General features: G+C 46.3%; 1 protein-coding gene and 1 long non-coding RNA gene across 2 annotated transcripts in view; both read right to left on the bottom strand.

The window, feature by feature from the left end:
- The window catches only part of LOC309353401, a 163237-nt gene that overhangs the window by 49056 nt on the left and 94086 nt on the right, over nt 1–20095 (bottom strand). The window lies entirely within an intron of this gene.
- Nucleotides 1–20095, bottom strand: part of PTH1R (parathyroid hormone 1 receptor) — a 130918-nt gene that overhangs the window by 42226 nt on the left and 68597 nt on the right. The window contains exon 2 of the mRNA XM_081882482.1: nt 12597–12702. Coding sequence (XP_081738608.1) covers nt 12597–12702 — 106 coding nt within the window. The remainder of the gene's footprint in view (nt 1–12596; nt 12703–20095) is intronic.

The following is a 20095-nucleotide window of genomic DNA, read 5'->3' as shown; positions in this document are numbered from 1 at the left end:
GGTGCAATAATTTGCAGAGATGGAGCTTTTGTGGGAGAAGGAAGCAGGGGGCCAGCTCCCCCCCCCCCGAGTAAAAGGTAAAGGGACCCCTGACCAGAGTGGCCGACTCTGGGGTTGAGGCACTCATCTCGCTTTACTGGCTGAGGGAGCCGGCGTACAGCTTCCGCGTCATGTGGCCAGCATGACTAAGCCGCTTCTGGAGAAACAGAGCAGTGCACAGAAACACCATTTAACTTCCCGCCAGAGCGGTACCTATTTATATACTTGCGCTTTGAGGTGCTTTTGAACTGCTAGGTTGGCAGGAGCTGGAACCGAGCAATGGGACCTCACCCTGTCACAGGGAATCAAACCGCCAACCTTCTGTTTGGCAAGTCCTAGGCTCTGTGGTTTAACCCACAGCGCCACCCTCCCTGAGAGTCTGCAATAAATTGTGGTCTACACCCCCAAAAAGTAACAGAATGCATTACCTCCGGGTTTCGCCGCTCGCACATGCGCGGATGCTCAAAATGACGTCACGCGCATGCATGGAAGCAGCAAAACGTGACCCGCACAGACGCGTGCTACATTCGCTTCAGGATGCAAACAGGGCTCCGGAACGGATCCCGTTCGCATCCAAAGGTACCATTGTATTGATTACAGGTGATGAGCGGTATTGGCTTAGGCATTGGTCCTAACCAACTATACAGTGGTACCTCAGGTTACATACGCTTCAGGTTACAGACTCCGCTAACCCAGAAATAGTACCTCCGGTTAAGAACTTTGCTTCAGGATGAGAACAGAAATTGCGCGCCAGCGGTGCAGTGGCAGCAGGAGGTCCCATTAGCTAAAGTGGTGCCTCAGATTAAGAACAGTTTCAGGTTAAGAACGGACCTCCAGAACGAATTAACTACTTAACCCGAGGTACCACTGTATCCGACTTCAGCCCATCCGCTTGAAGTCCGGGAAGGGTTAACCACCAGTAGGGGGAGTCCTGCTGATGCACATCAACTAGGAACTCCCCTGGAGTCTCCGCTCTGGGGCGTGCCTTAGACCCTCTCCTCCCCAGGCTTCAGTCAGGGCCACGCCCCCCCCCCCGGAATCCTTCAATATGTGGGGCAGGTGATGGCGCGACCTCCCCTCTTCCATCTACAGAACCATAACAATGCCTAACCGCCAATACCCAGGAAGTTGTGACGATTTGCTACGAGGTAGGCAAAAGCCAAGTGGCTGCTGCCAATTTGCCAAGTGGAAAAATTCCTATCAGGCCCCTCAACGGCGACCAACCGAGGTCCACAGCAAGGTCAAAGAACGAAAACCTTCTAGGGCGGGAAAAACAGGAACAGCTGGTGGGCGGCAAAGAGGGAGATCCCCGGTCACGTCCTGTCTTAAATAGGGCAGACCACGCCCCCAGAGCCAGCCGATTGGCTGGCCAGGGGGTGACACAGCCGAGAATCCCCCCAATCGCGTGGGGGCTCCAGCCGCCTCGCGTGTAGTGGGGCCGTGAAACTGCAACCCCACCTCCGCTGAAGGGTGAAAGTGGCTTAAACGAAAGGAAGAACTTTCTGGCAGTTCGGCAGCGGAACGGTCTCCCTTGGGAGGTTGTGGAGTCTCCTTCTATGGAGGTTTTTAAGCAGAAGGTTGGCTGTCCATCTTTTTCATGGATGCTTTCGCTGAGATTCCTTCATGGCAAGGGGTTGGTCTAGATGGCCTTTGGGGTCCCTTCCAAGTCTACAATTCAGATTCTTGCACTTATTTAAGTCCTCTCTTGCTCCTGAGTCACTCTTCCTTCCCCCTCGAGGAGGAGCCACGAGGATTGAGCCTCAAGAACGGCTCTCATTTCGCTAATTAAGTGCTTTCGTTCATGATTAAGACCTGGATAGAATTACGGAAAGGCCACCAAAGTTTTACGGGAGATCTGTGTTCCCCAGGAACATCACAAGCAGGGCGGGTGGAGTCAGTAAAATTTTACGAGCCCCTCGGTTGAAGCAGCTCCACAATGGAATCGATTCCATGTGGCTCCCCTCTTAAATGGGGTTTGGTTTCCTCCTTATTATTAGGAGGAATAAGGTTTTCATTGGAGTAAATGTTGGAGGGTATGTGAGAATTTTAGGGCAAAAGTCAGAGGTGCATGAAATCCGGTGTGTGTGTGTTCCAACCCATGTATTACTCCAGGAGGTATGAATTAGGTCAGCCTGTTTGCGAAATGTGGACTGAGGAATATTCCTCCTCTCCGATAGTTCCATTCCTGGCTATTTGGGCTTTGTTCAAGAATGACAGAGACTGTTTTGCTTCCCTTCATGCTTTGAAGGTCAGAGGCGATCCGGACTCTAGCATCTGGAGATTGTACCCCCACCCCAAGAAAGAAGAAGAAGAAGAGTTTGGATTTGATATCCCGCTTTATCACTACCCAAAGGAGTCTCAAAGCGGCTAACATTCTCCTTTCCCTTCCTCCCCAACAACAAACACTCTGTGAGGTGAGTGGGGCTGAGAGACTTCAGAGAAGTGTGACTAGCCCAAGGTCACCCAGCAGCTGCATGTGGAGGAGCAGAGACATGAACCCGGTTCCCCAGATTACGAGTCTATCGCACTTAACCACTACACCACACTGGCTCTCAGTCCCAGCTCTTGCCAACCTAGCAGTTCAAAAGCACGTCAAAGTGCAAGTAGATAAATAGGTACCGCTCTGGCAGGAAGGTAAACGGCGTTTCCGTGCACTGCTCTGGTTCTCCAGAAGCGCCGCAACCCCAGAGTCAGCCATGACTGGACCTAATGGTCAGGGGTCCCTTTACCTTTACCTTTAAGAATGCTTTAACCTTGCCGCTCCTTTACGTCCCCGTCTGTAAAAGTTATTTTGCAAGTGACTTCCACTGCAAACTATGGAGACATTTCCCTGTCTTCTGGGGATCATTCACGTCCTTTGCCAGACTGTTTATTTCCAAGCTGAGGCTTTGTCTAACTTACCATATTTTTTGCTCTATAAGACTCACTTTTTCCCTCCTAAAAAGTAAGGGGGAATGTGTGTGCGTCTTATGGAGCGAATGCAGGCTGCGCAGCTATCCCAGAAGCCAGAACAGCAAGAGGGATTGCTGCTTTCACTGCACAGCGATCCCTCTTGCTGTTCTGGCTTCTGAGATTCAGAATATTTTTTTTCTTGTTTTCCTCCTCCAAAAACTAGGTGCGTCTTCTGGTCTGGTGTGTCTTATAGAGTGAAAAATACGGTACATAAGAAAGAACACTTTCTGGTTTGCGGGGAGACGCTGACAACCTGATCGTTTGTCCCTTTCTCTTTAGATGGGTAAAAGTTGGGACAGCGAGTGCCGTTCTGCTGGAATTATTTTGTCAGCTTTTGCTGCCGCCTGTCGAATACGAGCTTATATAGTCCCATTAACATGAATAGGATTTTAAAAGGCATTGGCTGGAATCTCTTTGTTGAATCTGTGGAATATACTCAGAGTCCAGAGTGGATTTCATGCTCTTTATTCAGCTCATAGTGGTGAAGAGGAATGGAAGTTCCCCCAGAATGTCTGCTTTATATACATCATTTACACAATGGGCCCCACGTGATTGGCTAATTCCAGGATTCTCCTGTAGGCCAATCAGGTTGCGGATTCACTTCCACCTGGAGCTGGATTGGGTGGCTCCTGTGGACCAATCAGACTGCTGCACTCTGGGTCCTATTGTTCTAGGACCAATCAGACTACTGCATTTTGGATCCTATTCAACTCAGTACATAACACCCTGGCTGGGTTAAAAGTTATCAGAACATAGTGTATGCAACAACAGCTGAGCGGGTGCTATTTGCCCAAAGATGGGAGGATAAATTACCTACAAAAGAAGAATGATTGATAAAGATGATGGACTACGCCGAAATGGCGAAAATGAGACCCGGGAAATCAGAGATCAAGAGGACAATAGATTTAATAAAGAATGGGGAAATTTTATAAGTTACTTAAAAGAACACTCTAAACAATTAAAAACATAGGCGGGATTGTAAAAACAAACAAACTCTTGCAATGAAGCGAGAATTATGGTTACAACTGAGTTTTAAGAAAATATGGAGAAGGGCCTTCTCTGTAGTGGCACCCGCCCTGTGGAACGCCCTCCCACCAGATGTCAAAGAGAAAAACAACTACCTGAAATTTAGAAGACATCTGAAGGCAGCCCTGTTTAGGGAAGCTTTTAATGTTTAATAGGTTATTGTATTTTAATATTCTGTTGGAAGCCACCCAGAGTGGCTGGGGAAACCCAGCCAGATGGGCGGGGTATGTATGTACAAACAAACAAACAAACAAACAATAAATAAAATAATAATATGATACGATGCAGTTTGAAAAGAATATTTAGGGAAACCATGGAGGAGTGGAGGGAAGTCTTGGGATTCTGAGAATCCAATTTGTAAAATGATTATGATTTAAGTAGGTCAGTACTTATTCATTTGCGACATTTCTCTCCTGCCTTTTCCTCTAAGGAGTTCAAGGTCCATGGTTCTCCTCTGAACATTTTATCAGGTTCATGGGGCCGGGTGGGGATTCAAACCCTGGTCTCCCAGGTCCTAGACAAACACTTTAACCATTACACCACCATTGGCTCTCAGGCAAGCAGGGAGACTGGTTTTCCACCAGTATCTAAAAGTCAAGGTGGTGGGGAGCTGGTTTCAGGAGGCAAAACCCATCTGGGTGGCCCTTTTCCCTCAAACCTCCTTGAGGGACATCTTAGAACGATAGAATCATGGAATTGTAGAGTTGAAGGGGACCCCAAGAGTCATCTAGTTGAACCCCTTGCAATGGAGGAATCTCAGCTAAATCATCCAACATCTGCTTCCTCTCCAAGGATGGAGAGTCGAGAACCTCCTCAGGGAGACCTTTCCCCTCTCAAACAAATCTCACTGTCAGAAAGCTTTTCCTCTTGGCTGAAAAGTCTTGCTACCCATTTCCAGAGCCACCTTGTCTGTGTTAACAAATCGGATTGCATCTTAAAGCGAAAAAAGGAAAAAACGGTCTATGGAACAGTCCAAAGCCACTTCTGAACGTTTTGGCCAAGTGTCTGTACATTCTCTTCATTATGTATGACTTCATCTCGCTCATTAAAACTAACAGGACACAGACCCCGGGCCTAAGCGGACCTGACAGCTCTTACAAGCTTGGGAGTGCGGTAGGAAAGAACATCCGATTTCGACAAACACTCTACCACTCTTGCTTTGTTCAAAGCCCCTCTCCTAGCTTGTCTTTCCTTCCAGGCAATTTTCACCTTCATTGTGGCCCTTAAGTGGGATATCCCTTCTCTCTCTCTCTCTCCTTCCTCCAATCCCTGTTCCAAGTGTGCAGCAAATTCATTGGAACCCTTTTACAAAATCAGATCTGTTGGGCAGCTCAGATCTTTATTATTATTATTATTATTATTATTATTATTATTATTATTATTATTATTATTAACGTTCTTATGTCACATATGTATACATTATCATATTACATTACAGGGCATATTAGAATATAATTTCCAACATGTATTCAAAGTTTATATACCAAATTTATGTACCTAAAGAAAGAAAAAAGAAAAAAAACAAAGAAAAAACAAAGACATAAAGCCATTTCAAAATAGTAATTGTACCAACACTACGGACTTCCTGTCAATCTCATTGTATATTCTTTTTTCTAAACAAATGAATGTACTCTTATTATTGTATATTTCTTTACATTTTATATACTACATTCCAATATCAATCGAATGCTAGCATAGGTAATGAGCCTTTACTATATTTTTGAACGTATATGTCAGGGGCTCAGGAGCAGAAGCACAGGAAAGGGAGGAAATGGAGAGCGAGGGGGAGGAATCCGAAGGAAACGTAAGCGATGACAGTGGTCCGAGGTCTCTGAGTCTTTCCAGCGAATCGGAAGACTCACAGAAAGGGGCTCCCATGGTCAGAGCAAGGGGGGTGCCTAGGGGGACACCCCAGGAAGAAGGGGCCAGAGGGGACTCAGAGAGCAGCAGTTGGAAATCAGGACCAGCTTCCCCACCAGAGCGCAGTAGGGGGAAGGAGTCCCAGGTATCGGGATCAGGCTGCTCACCGCCAGCGGGAGGAGATGAGTCAGGATTGGCCACGCCTCCATCGGAGAGCGAGGAAACGGTCAAGAGGAAGGTTGGAAGCTGGGCGTGCGCGCCAAGTTCAAATGTACAGGCGAGCGGCACAGTTGGTAGCCCGGATAGGGAGCCAGGTCCTAAAGCCTGCCGAAAGGAGGGACAGGAGTCAGGGGGGTCAGCGTCAGAGGAGTCCAGGAAGGAGGAGACCCCGGGGGGCAGAAGGACCCAGAGGAGAAAGGAGAGACGGAAGAGGTGGAGTAAGGCTAGAGTCTTAAATTGGTGTACAGGGGGTGGAGACTCAGACGGAGCTTCGCCGATCTAGCTTCTAGACGTAGAGCTGCACGCTGCAGCTTGTAAATGGAAACTGAACTTCAATAAAGACTTTTGTACATTACTACCGGCTAGCATTGGTCCTCTGTGAGCTGGGACCTGGAGGCAGCTCTGACAGTATATCTTATATCTGTCCTATTTTTCCATAATTTTTTGTTTTGAATTGCCTCTCAGGCTATTTGTCAACTGCGCCATTTCAGCAAATTCTTGTAGTTTATTATGCCAGTCTGTTATTGTCAGGGCTTCTTTTTCCTTCCACCCCTTTTCCACCAAAGTCCAGGCTGCAGCCGTTGCATATAAAAATACCTCTCTAGAGAGAGTGGACACCTCAGATCTAAGGTCCTGCAAGCAGATTTGGCAAGCTCTGCTGCTCTGAACGACAGAGCTGTACAGGAATCAAGGTGTTCACATTTGTCCCCTCGTCCCCTTTGCCTCTGTCTCTCTGCTGATCTAGGATTCTTAACTCTCAGAGGCTGCTTCAGGGAAACAGAATTTAAAAATTCCTTCCAGTAGCACCTTAAAGGTAAAGGGATCCCTGACCGTTAGATCCAGTCGTGGCCGACTCTGGGGTTGAGGCGCTCATCTCACTTTATTGGCCGAGGGAGCCGGCGTACAGCTTCCAGGTCATGTGGCCAGCATGACAAAGCCGCTTCTGGCGAACCAGAGCAGCACATGGAAACACCGTTTACCTTCCTGTCGGAGTGGTACCTATTTATCTACTTGCACTTTGACGTGCTTTCGAACTGCTAGGTTGGCAGGAGCAGGGACCGAGCAACGGGAGCTCACCCAGTCACGGGGATTCGAACCGCCGACCTTCTGATCGGCAAGCCCTAGGCTCAGTGGTTTAACCCACAGCGCCACCCACGTCCCTTAGTAGCACCTTAGAGACCAGCTAAGTTTGTTATTGGTATGAGCTTTTGTGTGCAAGAAGTGTGCATGCACACAAAAGCTCATACCAATAGAGGGTGAAAGAGGAGAGCGCAAGATATGGTCTGAAGCTCAACATCAAAGAAACAAAGATCATGGCCACTGGTCCCATCACCTCCTGGCAAATAGAAGGGGAAGAAATGGAGGCTGTGAGAGATTTTACTTTCTTGGGCTCCATGATCACTGCAGGCGGTGACAGCAGTCATGAAATTAGAAGACGCCTGCTTCTTGGGAGAAAAGCAATGACAAACCTAGACAGCATCTTAAAAAGCAGAGATATCAGCTTGCCAACAAAGGCCTGTATAGTGAAAACTATGGTTTTCCCAGTACAGTACCTCGGGTTAAGTACTTAATTCATTCCAGAGGTCTGTTCTTAACCTGAAACTGTTCTTAACCTGAAGCACCACTTTAGCTAATGGGGCCTCCCGCTGCTGCCTTGCCGCTGGAGCATGATTTCTGTTCTCACCCTGAAGCAAAGTTCTTAACCCGAGGTACTATTTCTGGGTTAGCGGAGTCTGTAACCTGAAGTGTATGTAACCTGAGGTACCACTGTAGTGATGTATGGAAGTGAGAACTAGACTATAAAGAAGGCTGGTCGCCGAAGAATTGATGCTTTTGAATTATGATGCTGGAGGAGATTCTTGAGAGTCCCGTGGACTGCAAGAAGATCAAACCTCTCCATTCTGAAGGAAATCAGCCCTGAGTGCTCACTGGAAGGACAGATCCTGAAGCTGAGACTCCAAGACTTTGGCCACCTCATGAGAAGAGAAGACTCCCTGGAAATGACCCTGATGTTGGGAAAGATGGAGGGCACAAGGAGAAGGGGACGACAGAGCACGAGATGGTTGGACAGTGTTCTCGAAGCTACTAACATGAGTTTGACCAAACTGTGGGAGGCAGTGGAAGACAGGAGTGCCTGGCCTGCTCTGGTCCAGGGGGTCACAAAGAGTTGGACACGACTAAACAACAACAAGAAGGTGTGACTGGAAGGAATTTTTAAATTTTGTTTCAACTATGGCAGACCAACACGGCTACCTACCTGCTTCAGGGAAGACTCTTACTTTTAGGCTCATGGTTTTGAGTCCCCCATGTTGGGCAAAAAGATTTCTGCATTGCAGTGGGGTTAGACCAGAAGTCCTTTGTGGTCCCTTCTGGCAATATGATTCTGCAAATGTGGGTTTTAGAGCCCCCAAACGGGGGCACTGCTGTGTCTTATTGCAGGTCTACTCTGAGGTCAAAAGTACAAGAAAAAGCACCAGAGGTGGGAGGGAGTCTCAATGAGGTGCTAATTGGCTGATGTAATGAAGATCCACCAGGATGCGGTTAAAGTGGGTGGGATTCTGCCCATATGGAGCAGGAATCCTGAAATAAGCAGAAAAGGCTGTGCAGTGCATTTTCAGGACACACACACACACACACACACACGAGAACTTTTGTTTTTGGAAAGGGATGTTTTCATAACCATGAGACCCAGCCTCGTCCCAGAGCGACTCACAGCTAGGACTGTAAAGGGAAAACTGCTTTCTGGGTGGCAAACAAGGCTCTCCGTGGTTTCAATGAAGAACAGCTGCAGTATTGACAAGGGACTGAGAGTCTGTCACAAACACAGACACATGCACACCCACCCTCTGCAAACTAACACACACACTCTCTCTCTCTGGTTCCCTGCATCTGGCACCCATTAAACGAAACTCGAAATAGAAAATATATGTGCGAGACTGAACCAGCCCTGTGGTGGGAGTGGGGGCCTGGTAATGTTAACAGATGGGTCCAGACACATGGAATTTGGACCCCTAAATACATCAGATTGATGACTCTTGGGGAAGCGGGAAGCAGCATTTGGTTGCCAACTGACTGGGGGAAACGGCCGGGTCTGCTCTTGTGTCATTAACAACAACTTCATCTGCAGTGACTGAGAGGCAGCAAGGTTTAGTGGTTATGGCATTGGACTAGGGATCTGGATTCAAATCCCTACTTGGCTACACAAGGTGTGCTGGGTGACCTTGGGCCAAGGAGTGCCTCTCGGCCTAGATTGGGATTTAAATGAGGAGACAGGGGCAGAACCATGTAGATAATTTCCAGGTCCTTGGAGGAAAAGGGTGGGAGATGAATGCTATATATATATATATATATATGCTTTCGTAGATTTTCACGGGTACAGGAATGCAGGTTTTGGTGTCCTCGGGTGTCTTCCCGTGTAAAAGTTGGGGTGTCTAGGCGACGTTTCGACGAGGTCTCACTCGTCATCTTCAGGCTGGTGCTTTCGGCTTCTTGTTACTGGAACAGAGCAGGATCTCAGTGTTTGAGTTCCTATAAATACTGTTGAGGGGGTGTGGTGTATAGCCTCCAAGAACATTGGAGGCTATACACCACACCCCCTCAACAGTATTTATAGGAACTCAAACACTGAGATCCTGCTCTGTTCCAGTAACAAGAAGCCGAAAGCACCAGCCTGAAGATGACGAGTGAGACCTCGTCGAAACGTCGCCTAGACACCCCAACTTTTACACGGGAAGACACCCGAGGACACCAAAACCTGCATATATATATATATATATATATATATATATATATATATATATATATATGCTTTCGTAGATTTTCACGGGTACAGGAATGCAGGTTTTGGTGTCCTCGGGTGTCTTCCCGTGTAAAAGTTGGGGTGTCTAGGCGACGTTTCGACGAGGTCTCACTCGTCATCTTCAGGCTGGTGCTTTCGGCTTCTTGTTACTGGAACAGAGCAGGATCTCAGTGTTTGAGTTCCTATAAATACTGTTGAGGGGGTGTGGTGTATATAAACACAATATCAAAACAGCCTTTTGCACCAACCAAAAAATAGCCAATATCCTCAGAAACCCCAAGGATAAAATCCAGTTGGAAAACCAAGGGGTCTATGAAATACCCTGCAAAGTCTGCCCAGCCACGTACATTGGACAAACAAACAGACGAATAAATGCACGTATCGCAGAACACAAGAATGCCGTCAAAAAAGAAGAAAAAACTTCCTCTCTTTTCCAACACATGAAAGAAACAGGACACGAAATTAATTTTGCAGATTCCAAATTGCTCTTTAACATGGAACATCACCACAAGAGAATAATCATGGAAGCCATCGAGATAGAGAAACACCCTCACAACATGAACAAGCGTGACGACACATCCCGCTTGCCAGACATCTGGAAATTAGCCCTCCCCACAAAAACTGACACCAGATCCAGAGGCACACAGAACGCCATCACCAATCAACCACACCAGACCCAAACCCAGACCCTCTCCACAGATAAATTACAGACACCATCCAGTAGCCAAACCATGGTGGCACCTCCGGATGCTGCACCCCCCTGCAATCCCTACACAGATCTGGCTGACACAGGCCACAAAACCACAGCTCGCCCCTATACACGAAGCCAAGCCAGAGCACAACTAAGTGCAGTACAGCCATCTTCTCAGAAAAACTCTTCACAAAGTTCAAGAGGTCAAGACACAAAGACTTTAGCAACTAATCCACACCTAATGACCCACCTAAGTGGTACTCAGGATATCACTCAAGAAATCACTCAAGATATCCCTCAAGTAATTAAGGAACAAAAGAAGAAAAGGCACACTAGCCTGGGAACTTCCTCTCTGCCCAGAACATTGGAGGCTATACACCACACCCCCTCAACAGTATTTATAGGAACTCAAACACTGAGATCCTGCTCTGTTCCAGTAACAAGAAGCCGAAAGCACCAGCCTGAAGATGACGAGTGAGACCTCGTCGAAACGTCGCCTAGACACCCCAACTTTTACACGGGAAGACACCCGAGGACACCAAAACCTGCATATATATATATATATATATATATATATATGCTGGTCAAGCTTTATCCTGGATAACTTCTGCAGATGAGGCTGCTATTAGACGTGCAAGCCGATTTCTTTTTAAAAGGCAAAAAGTTGGCAATCTGAACCACTCATGAATGATTCTGGACATTATCTGTGTATAAAGGTAAAGGTAAAGGGACCCCTGACCATTAGGTCCAGTCGTGGCCGACTCTGGGGTTGCGGCGTTCATCTTGCTTTATTTACCAATTTATCTACTTGCACTTTGAGGTGCTTTCGAACTGCTAGGTTGGCAGGAGCAGGGACTGAGCAATGGGAGCCTAGGGCTTGCCAATCAGAAGGTCGGCGGTTCGAATCCCCGCGACGGGGTGAGCTCCCGTTGCTCAGTCCCTGCTTCTGCCAACCTAGCAGTTTGAAAGCAGGTCAGAGTGCAAGTAGATAAATAGGTACCACTCCGGCGGGGAGGTAAACGGTGTTTCCGTGCGCTGCTCTGGTTTGCCAGAAGCGGCTTAGTCATGCTGGCCACATGACCCGGAAGCTGTACGCTGGCTCCCTTGGCCAACAAAGCGAAATGAGCGCCGCAACCCCCAAGTCGTTCGCAACTGGACCTAATGGTTAGGGGTCCCTTTACCTTTACCTTTAACCTGCGCTAGCAAGTTCCTTTACTTAGCAGAGTTTTACATTCCCATTTTAAACATACAGCAGATGGCTGGTTGCAGGCTTGTTTAAACCTCTTGCTATTAGATTCCTGGTAAGTCCCCTTATATCCCTCTTAAAAGAATAATCACACCACAATCTTGTGTAAAGTATATAAAATAACTTTCCTCACATCAGTTCACAGTTGGATCCCCGAAGGCAGACTTAGTTGAAAAGTATATACATGTGGGTCTATCCTATATGGCAGGGGTGAGCAACCTTTTTCAGCAGGGGGCCGGTCCACTGTGCCTCAGACCATGTGGGGGGCCAGACTATATTTTGGGGGGAAATTGAACGAATTCCTATGCCCCACAAATAACCCAGAGATGCATTTTAAATAAAAGGACACATTCTACTCATGTAAAAACATGCTGATTCCCGGACCATCTGCGGGCCGGATTTAGAAGGCGATTGGGCCGGATCCGGCCCCCAGGCCTTAGTTTGCCTACCCCTGCTAGGGATAGTCCCTTTGTTGGCTGAAAGCTAAAAAGCTGCTGGTCCAACAATGGAGGAAGTCAAAGAGAGTTGAAAAGAAGGAAGTGTGCTGCATGCCTTGCCCTTTTGTTACCTGGGCAGGTAAGGCCACTCCCACCTCTAGTCACATGCTAAAGGAAGGATACTCCAGGCCAGGAGGAAACAGGAAGTTTTTGACTGGCTGGAACAAACATTCCCCTGCATGTCCACTCTAGGAAAACAAGGAATGTTGTACTTGACTGCTACTTATGTATCACATCCCACAGTCCGGAGGAGAGAGACTCACTCACCTTGCAGTTTGGGTCCTTTGGCCTTTAGATGGCGCTCACACTTGGCCTTGGCTTTGAGCAGCAGGAAGATCTGCTCCTCCTTTGTCAGGACGTCGTCCACATCCTCCTGCAAGGAGACAAGAGCAAAGTGAGGTCAATATCGCAATACTGTGTCCAGATCATTTAGGTTGGGAAAACGGCTACAAAACCACCAGAGAGGTGCAATTTTCAAAAGAGCACTGTATTGTACAGGATTAAATGTAAGGTTCTGCACTTGGGCAGAGATAACCAGGAACAGGAATACAGGATGGGGGATACCTGGATTGGCAGAATTGATTGATTTTAGAATGTATTTCAGTTAATTGATTGTGATTTTATGTAAACTGTGTTACTTTTACTGTTGTTAGCCGCTCTGAGCCCAGCTTCGGCTGGGGAGAGCGGGATATAAATAATTTATTATTATTATTATTATTATTATTATTATTATTATTATTATTATTATGCTGGAAAAGAGGAGGCTGAGAAGAGATGTAACTGCCTTCTAATATCTGAAGGGCTGTCACATTGAAGATGGAGCAAGCTTGCTTTCTCCTAGTCTGGAGGGGAGGACCTAAACCAATGGATTCAAATTCCAAGCAAGGAGATTCCGACTAAACCCCAGGAAGAACTTTTATTCAGCTGTGGAATGAACTCCCTCAGAAGCTGGTGGAGTCTCTTTCATTGAAGGGTTTTTTTTTCCAAGCTGAGGTTGGATGGCTTCTTTAGCTGTGATTAAGCTGCCTGCTTCTTGGGAGAAAAGCAATGACAAACCTAGACAGCATCTTAAAAAGCAGCGACATCACCTTGCCAACAAAGGTCCACATAGTTCAAGCTATGGTTTTCCCAGTAGTGATGTATGGAAGTGAGAGCTGGACCATAAAGAAGGCTGATTGCCGAAGAATTGATGCTTTTGAATTCTGGTGCTGGAGGAGACTCTTGAGAGTCCCGTGGACTGCAAGAAGATCAAACCTATCCATTCTGAAGGAAATCAGCCCTGAGTGCTCACAGGAAGGACAGATCCTGAAGCTGAGGCTCCAATACTTTGGCCACCTCGTGAGAAGAGAAGGCTCCCTGGAAAAGACCCTGATGTTGGGAAAGATGGAGGGCACAAGGAGAAGGGGACGACAGAGGACGAGATGGTGGGACAGTGTTCTCGAAGGTACCAGCATAAGTTTGACCAAACTGCGGGAGGCAGTGGAAGACAGGAGTGCCTGGCGTGCTCTGGTCCAGGGGGTCACGAAGAGTCGGACACGACTAAACGACTAAACAACAACACAATGCCATGTGGTCACTGGATAGCTCAGTTGGTTAGAGCGTGGTGCTGATAAGGCCAAGGTTGCAGGTTTGATCCCTGTATGGGGCAGCTGCCTCTTCCTGCATTGCAGTGGGTTGCACTAGATGTTCCTTAGGGTCCCTTCTAACTCTATGATTCTATACTATTGTTTGGGACAGAGTTCCTCTATGATATGCTAATATCTATTTTCTATAATATATTCCTTTGTAAGGATCATAGCTACAAATCACAGGACAGTAGAACAATGGAACAACAAGCAAATGAGCAGAACAAAAGCTGCAGGTGTGACTGAATTTTAGACAGCGGTGGAATCACAAAGAATAGCGGCTCTGTGGAATTGCAAGTTAATTATAGCCCCTTTGACATTTCAAAAAGGCCCTGCTCTTTTGGGTTGGTTCATATGCAGATAGATGCCGATGCAATTGATCTAATTAATCAGCTAAAGGGCAGGCGTGCAATCAACTCACAATTCCTGAATCAGAGGACAACTTCTAACGGCCAATTTTAAATAATGAGAACACAAAGGGGTCCCTGCCTCATTCCACACCTGGTCACTCGACACCCCAGGCTGATCCGCTGGCAGGGTGGCAGCTCGTGATGAAAAACGGCTGCGGAGGGAAAAGGAACAAGGGCCTTGTCTGGATGTGACTGGTGCAGAGACAAAACCAGGGCGTTGCTGTTTCGTGAAACCTTTGCCCCCCCCCCCCAATCCCTCTGCCTCCATATTGGAGCTCTTTGTCAGTTTGTATTTCTTGGTGCAGAAAGTATTGATCTGATGGGTAGAGATTTCTACTTAATTCAAGAGGGTTCTGGAAGCCTCTCTGCATAAAAGAAGCAAGCAGGAAGTTCACGAAAAATCAAAATTGGAAACAGAACTGTTAGAACCCAAAACTAAGAATTTGTCAAAAATGTATAATCTGCTGTTGGAATGGAATACACAGGACGAAACAGTTAAATCAGCTATGATCAAGTGGGCACAAGATATTGGTCATAACATTATGTTTGAAGACTGGGAACGGTTGTGGACCACCGGTATTAAATTTACGGCATGTAATGCCTTAAAAGAAAATATTATGAAAATGATTTACAGGTGGTACATGACCCCAGTCAAACCTGCAAAAATTGACCACTTGCCTGATAATAAGTGTTGGAAATGTAAAGAGAACGAAGGTACATTCTTTCACCTTTGGTGGACCTGCCCAAGGATTAAGGTCTTCTGGGAAATGATTTATAATGAAATAAAAATGGTACTCAAATATACCTTTTTGAAGAAACCAGAGGCCTTTCTCCTGGGTATGTTAGGCCAATCGGTGTTAAAGAAGGATAAAATATTCTTTATGTACGCTACAACAGCAGCAAGAATACTTATTGCAAAGTATTGGAAGACACAAGAATTACCCACCGTGGAAGAATGGCAGATGAAGGTGATAGACTATATGGGACTGGCAGAAATGACCGGCAGAATCCGTGACCAGGGAAAAGAGACGGCGGAAGAAGACTGGAAGAAATTTAAGGACTACCTTAAGAAATATTGTAAGATTATTGAATGCTAGAACGATGTTGATTTAGAAATTAAGGGGTTTTTAGCTGTAATGATTATGTAATTAAGAAAAGAAAGATTAAAAGTCAAACAGAAATTAGGGGAAGGATTTGCTGAATTGGCTTGATTAGAGATTGGAATACCGAAAGGGTAGGTATCAGGAGGTAGGGAAAGTAAGTTATACGACTATAAGGGATTGAAATTATACTTGTTATATGTTTTGTACGTATGTTTATTTTACTGTTATCTTTGTTTTCTTTTTCTTTTTCTTTTCTTTTTCTTTTTATGTTATATAATTCCTTGAAAACTTTAATAAATATTCTTTTTTTAAAAAAAAGAGTACAGCTGCCTTAAACTGGTTCTGTTATCTCTTTTGTCAAGGTCATGCTGACCATAATTATGAGGCCAGAAGGAGCCTGGGTTTTACTTTCTCTGTCAATCTCTCTTCCTTCTGGTGTGGTGTTCTGCACATCGTAAGGTTTTAGTCTTATTATAAGTTGTGTGTCGAGGTCCCCAAGCAACCCCAATAAAACACCATTCACACAGAATTTTTGTTTAAGGTTTTTGGCATAATTTTGGCCACACGTTTATTAAAATACAAAAATGTGAGTGGTTGCTTAGGCATTGGTTGTGATTATCTGACGCCGCACAGGGACAGACTGGCATTCGCACGCCTGCACGCCTGCGAAAGTCAGAAAGGGAAAACATTTTGGGGAGAAAGATGGAGCTGGGTACCATGCCCTCACCTCTCCCCAAATGCTCCCAGGGGCTCTTGCGTGGCCCTAGCCCCTTGACGGCGGTTCAGACAAGAACATGGTGAGCCCATGGATTCTTTTAATGGAATATCCTTGCAGCAGCAGCATTGGAGGGGCAGGCACAGCCAATCCATGCCCCTCCACCAACCAATTCATAAAACCAATGCCTAACCGCAATCTTACAAGTTGTGACGATTTGCTACGCAGTACGCGGGCGGCGCTGTGGGTTAAACCACAGAGCCTAGGACTTGCCGATCAGAAGGTCAGCGGTTCGAATACCCGTGATGGGCTGAGCTCCCGTTGCTCGGTCCCAGCTCCTGCCAACCTCGCAGTTTGAAAGCACGTCCAAGTGCAAGTAGATAAATAGGTACCGCTCCGGCAGGATGGTAAATGGTGTTTCCGTGCACTGCTCTGGTTTGCCAGAAGCGGCTTAGTCATGCTGGCCACATGACCTGGAAGCTGTATGCCGGCTCCCTCGGCCAATAAAGTGAGATGAGCGTTAGTGTTAAGGTTTTAGCCTTATTATAAGTTATTGTAAGTTTAAGTTAAGTCTGCTGCAACTGGAGTTCTTATGGACAGCGCCAATTCTGAATGTATTGGATTTGTGACCATTATTCTCATCTGCCTTCAGTAGCAGTAAAGCTTTGCTGGATGAAATCAATTGCCTCTAGTCTGGTTTTTTTGGGAATCCTGCACCGTGTTTTTACTCTGCTAACTACATGTCGGAGTTCTGCTCTGGATCAATATTGAGTAGAATTTCAATGACAATTTTGGAGTGCATTGGAGGGTAGAGATGTATTTGGCTCCTTTAAATGAAGGAACATCAGACGCTTACTCATCCTACGAAGAGATCGTTCACAAATTTAACAACTCTGTATGCGGTTTACAAAATTCATTAATAATGTGCAACGCTTCGACACCTTCTAGTACACAAAATCTTAAATAATATACACCAGGCACGTCCAACTTCCAAGAGACTGCGATCAACTCCAAATATAAAAGAAAATCTGGTAGTGATCTACCCTTTGGATTGACCAGGGTTGTCGAGCTTTTTTTGGGGAAACTTCATCAAAATTGTTGAGCTCTTTTTTTGGGGGGGGGAACGAAAGGGTCCTGTGATCAACCAGGGACCCCCCGCGATCGAACTGTAGATCGCAATCAACCGGTTGGACATCCCTGATATATACAATGCCAAAACAATACAGTGGTACCTCGGGTTACATACGCTTCAGGTTACAGACTCCGCTAACCCAGAAATTGTACCTCGGGTTAAGAACTTTGCTTCAGGATGAGAACAGAAATCGTGCTCCAGCGGCACAGCAGCAGCGGGAGGCCCCATTAGCTAAAGTGCTGCTTCAGGTTAAGAACAGTTTCAGGTTAAGTACAGACCTCCAGATCAAATTAAGTACTTAACCCGAGGTACCACTGTATTGACACGCGCAACTCAGTAACTCAAACGGTCCAAACATTCCTGAAATAAGTCCATGAGAACAACTCTCTGGGTGTATTCCCAATTCAACTCCAACGACGAGATACCCGGATTTGAAGCTCCACCCACTAGACCGCACTTCCTCCTGATTTCCTTTTTTTCCAGGAGAAAGGGAAGTGGATCTAAGCACCCAGGCATGCGCCTGCTGCATACTCTTTACGGATTAGGAAACACTGCTCATGTCTGCAGCCTTTAAAGGTGTTTGGGGCACCCTGCTAAGCAATTGCCCCCCTCTTTCAAGGCTGGCAGCGGGGGAACCTTTTCATTGCCGTCCTGATAAATATAGCGCAAGACAACAGCTGACGACAGGCTCCCAAAGGAACATCTCTTCCCCGCTGCCTTGGAAATACCGGCGGGGTTAAAAATATATTTTTTTCTTTCTGGGGGTGGGCATCTCCCTTGTAAATCACCCTGTCTGCCACCAGGAATTCTACCTCCCAGATGTCCTTTCCTTTCCATCAACAACATCCCAGCTAAATCCTCCAAACAAACAATGACACGCGGGCGATGTTGGAAGTTGCCGCCTCTACCAGTTCCTTTTGGTTCCAAAGGAGATGCTGTTCGTTGGGTATAAGGGCAGATCTACGCACAGGAAAAATCCCATTATAAATAAGTCAGAAATTAGATTATAAGGACAAAAAAAAATCCCTATGGAAAAAAGCGCATAAAAATTTCCTGCTCTCTGGCGCCATCTAGTGTTGCATGTTTATAGCACATTCAAATTGTTGTTTGTTTACTAACGTAGCTGAACCCTAGGTTAGAGAGAGTGTTTATATTGTGATTTTACGTTGTGAACCACCCTGAGATGTTAGAATTGTGGGGTTGGATGGAATCCTGAGGCTCATCTAGTACAACACCCTGAAATGCAAGAATATGCAGCAGTACCGTATGGAGATCGAACCTGCAAGCTTGGCGTCATCAGCACCATGTTGAAACCAACTGAGCAATGGTATACAATTTAATAAATAAATAAGTGAATAAATAAATAAATTTCTGCAAAAAGAAAAGAAAAGAAAAGAAAAATCCCGCAGTAATCTTGAGTCAAAACACCAGTCTAGCTAGTTCAGTACAGTGGTACCTTGGTTCTCAAACTTAATCCGCTCCGGAAGTCCATTCCAAAACCAAAGCGTTCCAAAACCAAGGCACGCTTTCCCATAGAAAGAAATGCAAAATGGATTAACCCGTTCCAGACTTTTAAAAGCAACCCCTAAAACAGCAATTTAACAGGAATTTTGCTACCTAACGAGACCATTGATCCGTAAAATGAAAGTAATAAACAATCAGTAGCTGAACTGGGTTTCCACACAGTCACAAAAACAAAAACACAAAATAAGTAGCAAAAACAGACCGACCTCAGCACATCACTCAAATCGGAGCACGTTCGACTTCCGAAGAAAGTTCGCAAACTGGAACACTTACTTCCGGCTTTGCCGCGTTCGGGCTGCAAGTTGTTTGAGTACCAAGGCGTTTGAGAACCAAGGTGTCACTGTATTGTCTATAAAGGTAAAGGTAAAGGGACCTCTGACCATTAGGTCCAGTCGTGACCAACTTAGGGGTTGCGGCGCTCATCTCGCTTTACTGGCCAAGGGAGCCGGCATACAGCTTCCGGGTCATGTGGCCAGCAGGACTAAGCTGTTTCTGGCGAACCAGAGCAGCGCACGGAAATGCCGTTTATCTTCCCGCCGGAGCGGTACCTATTTATCTACTTGCACTTTGATGTGCTTTTGAACTGCTAGGTTGGCAGGAGCAGGGACCAAGCAACGGGAGCTCACCCCCTCACGGGGATTCGAACCGCCGACCTTCTGATCGGCAAGCCCTAGACTCTGTGGTTTAAGCCACAGCATACCCGTGGGTCAATCTTGGCCCCCCAAGGCCGTTTTCCCGAACCACACCCAACTGTCAATCACCCAGCGGGCAAGATTCCATCCTGTGCCAGTTCCTCCACTGGGAATGGGTGCTTGTGCACGGTGCAGCTGGAGCAGCCGGGGTTGAACCCTGCTCATGCCTGTCATCAAGAGATGTGCAACTGTGAGACATCTTGATTGGCATTGTTGTAAACAAAAATTGCCCTTTTCCCTTATGGGGTATCCAAGAGCCCATATAGAGTCCTTACATAGGTTCCCTATTGGTAGGAGAAAATAACAGAGGCCAACCAGAGAATATTGAGAAGCAAAGCAGCTAGTAAGCCTGATCTTTATTGATCTGTTGCAACAGGGTGCTCCCCTCACACGCAGGAAAGGAGGAGGACCTAGAAAAATGGTGTGCAAGGCCTTATAAAGACTTTTGAAATTCCCGTCCTGTAGATCAAGACCACCCCCAGAAACATCATACATACATCACAGAAGGGGTGTAACCTAAGACCACCCCTCAGATACATCACACCTACATCACAGAAAAGGCAGT

This window comes from Podarcis melisellensis (assembly GCF_964234715.1).
Source record: "Podarcis melisellensis genome assembly, chromosome: 12".
Classification (NCBI taxonomy): Eukaryota; Metazoa; Chordata; class Lepidosauria; order Squamata; family Lacertidae; genus Podarcis; species Podarcis melisellensis.
This window is presented reverse-complemented; position numbering and strand designations above follow the sequence as displayed.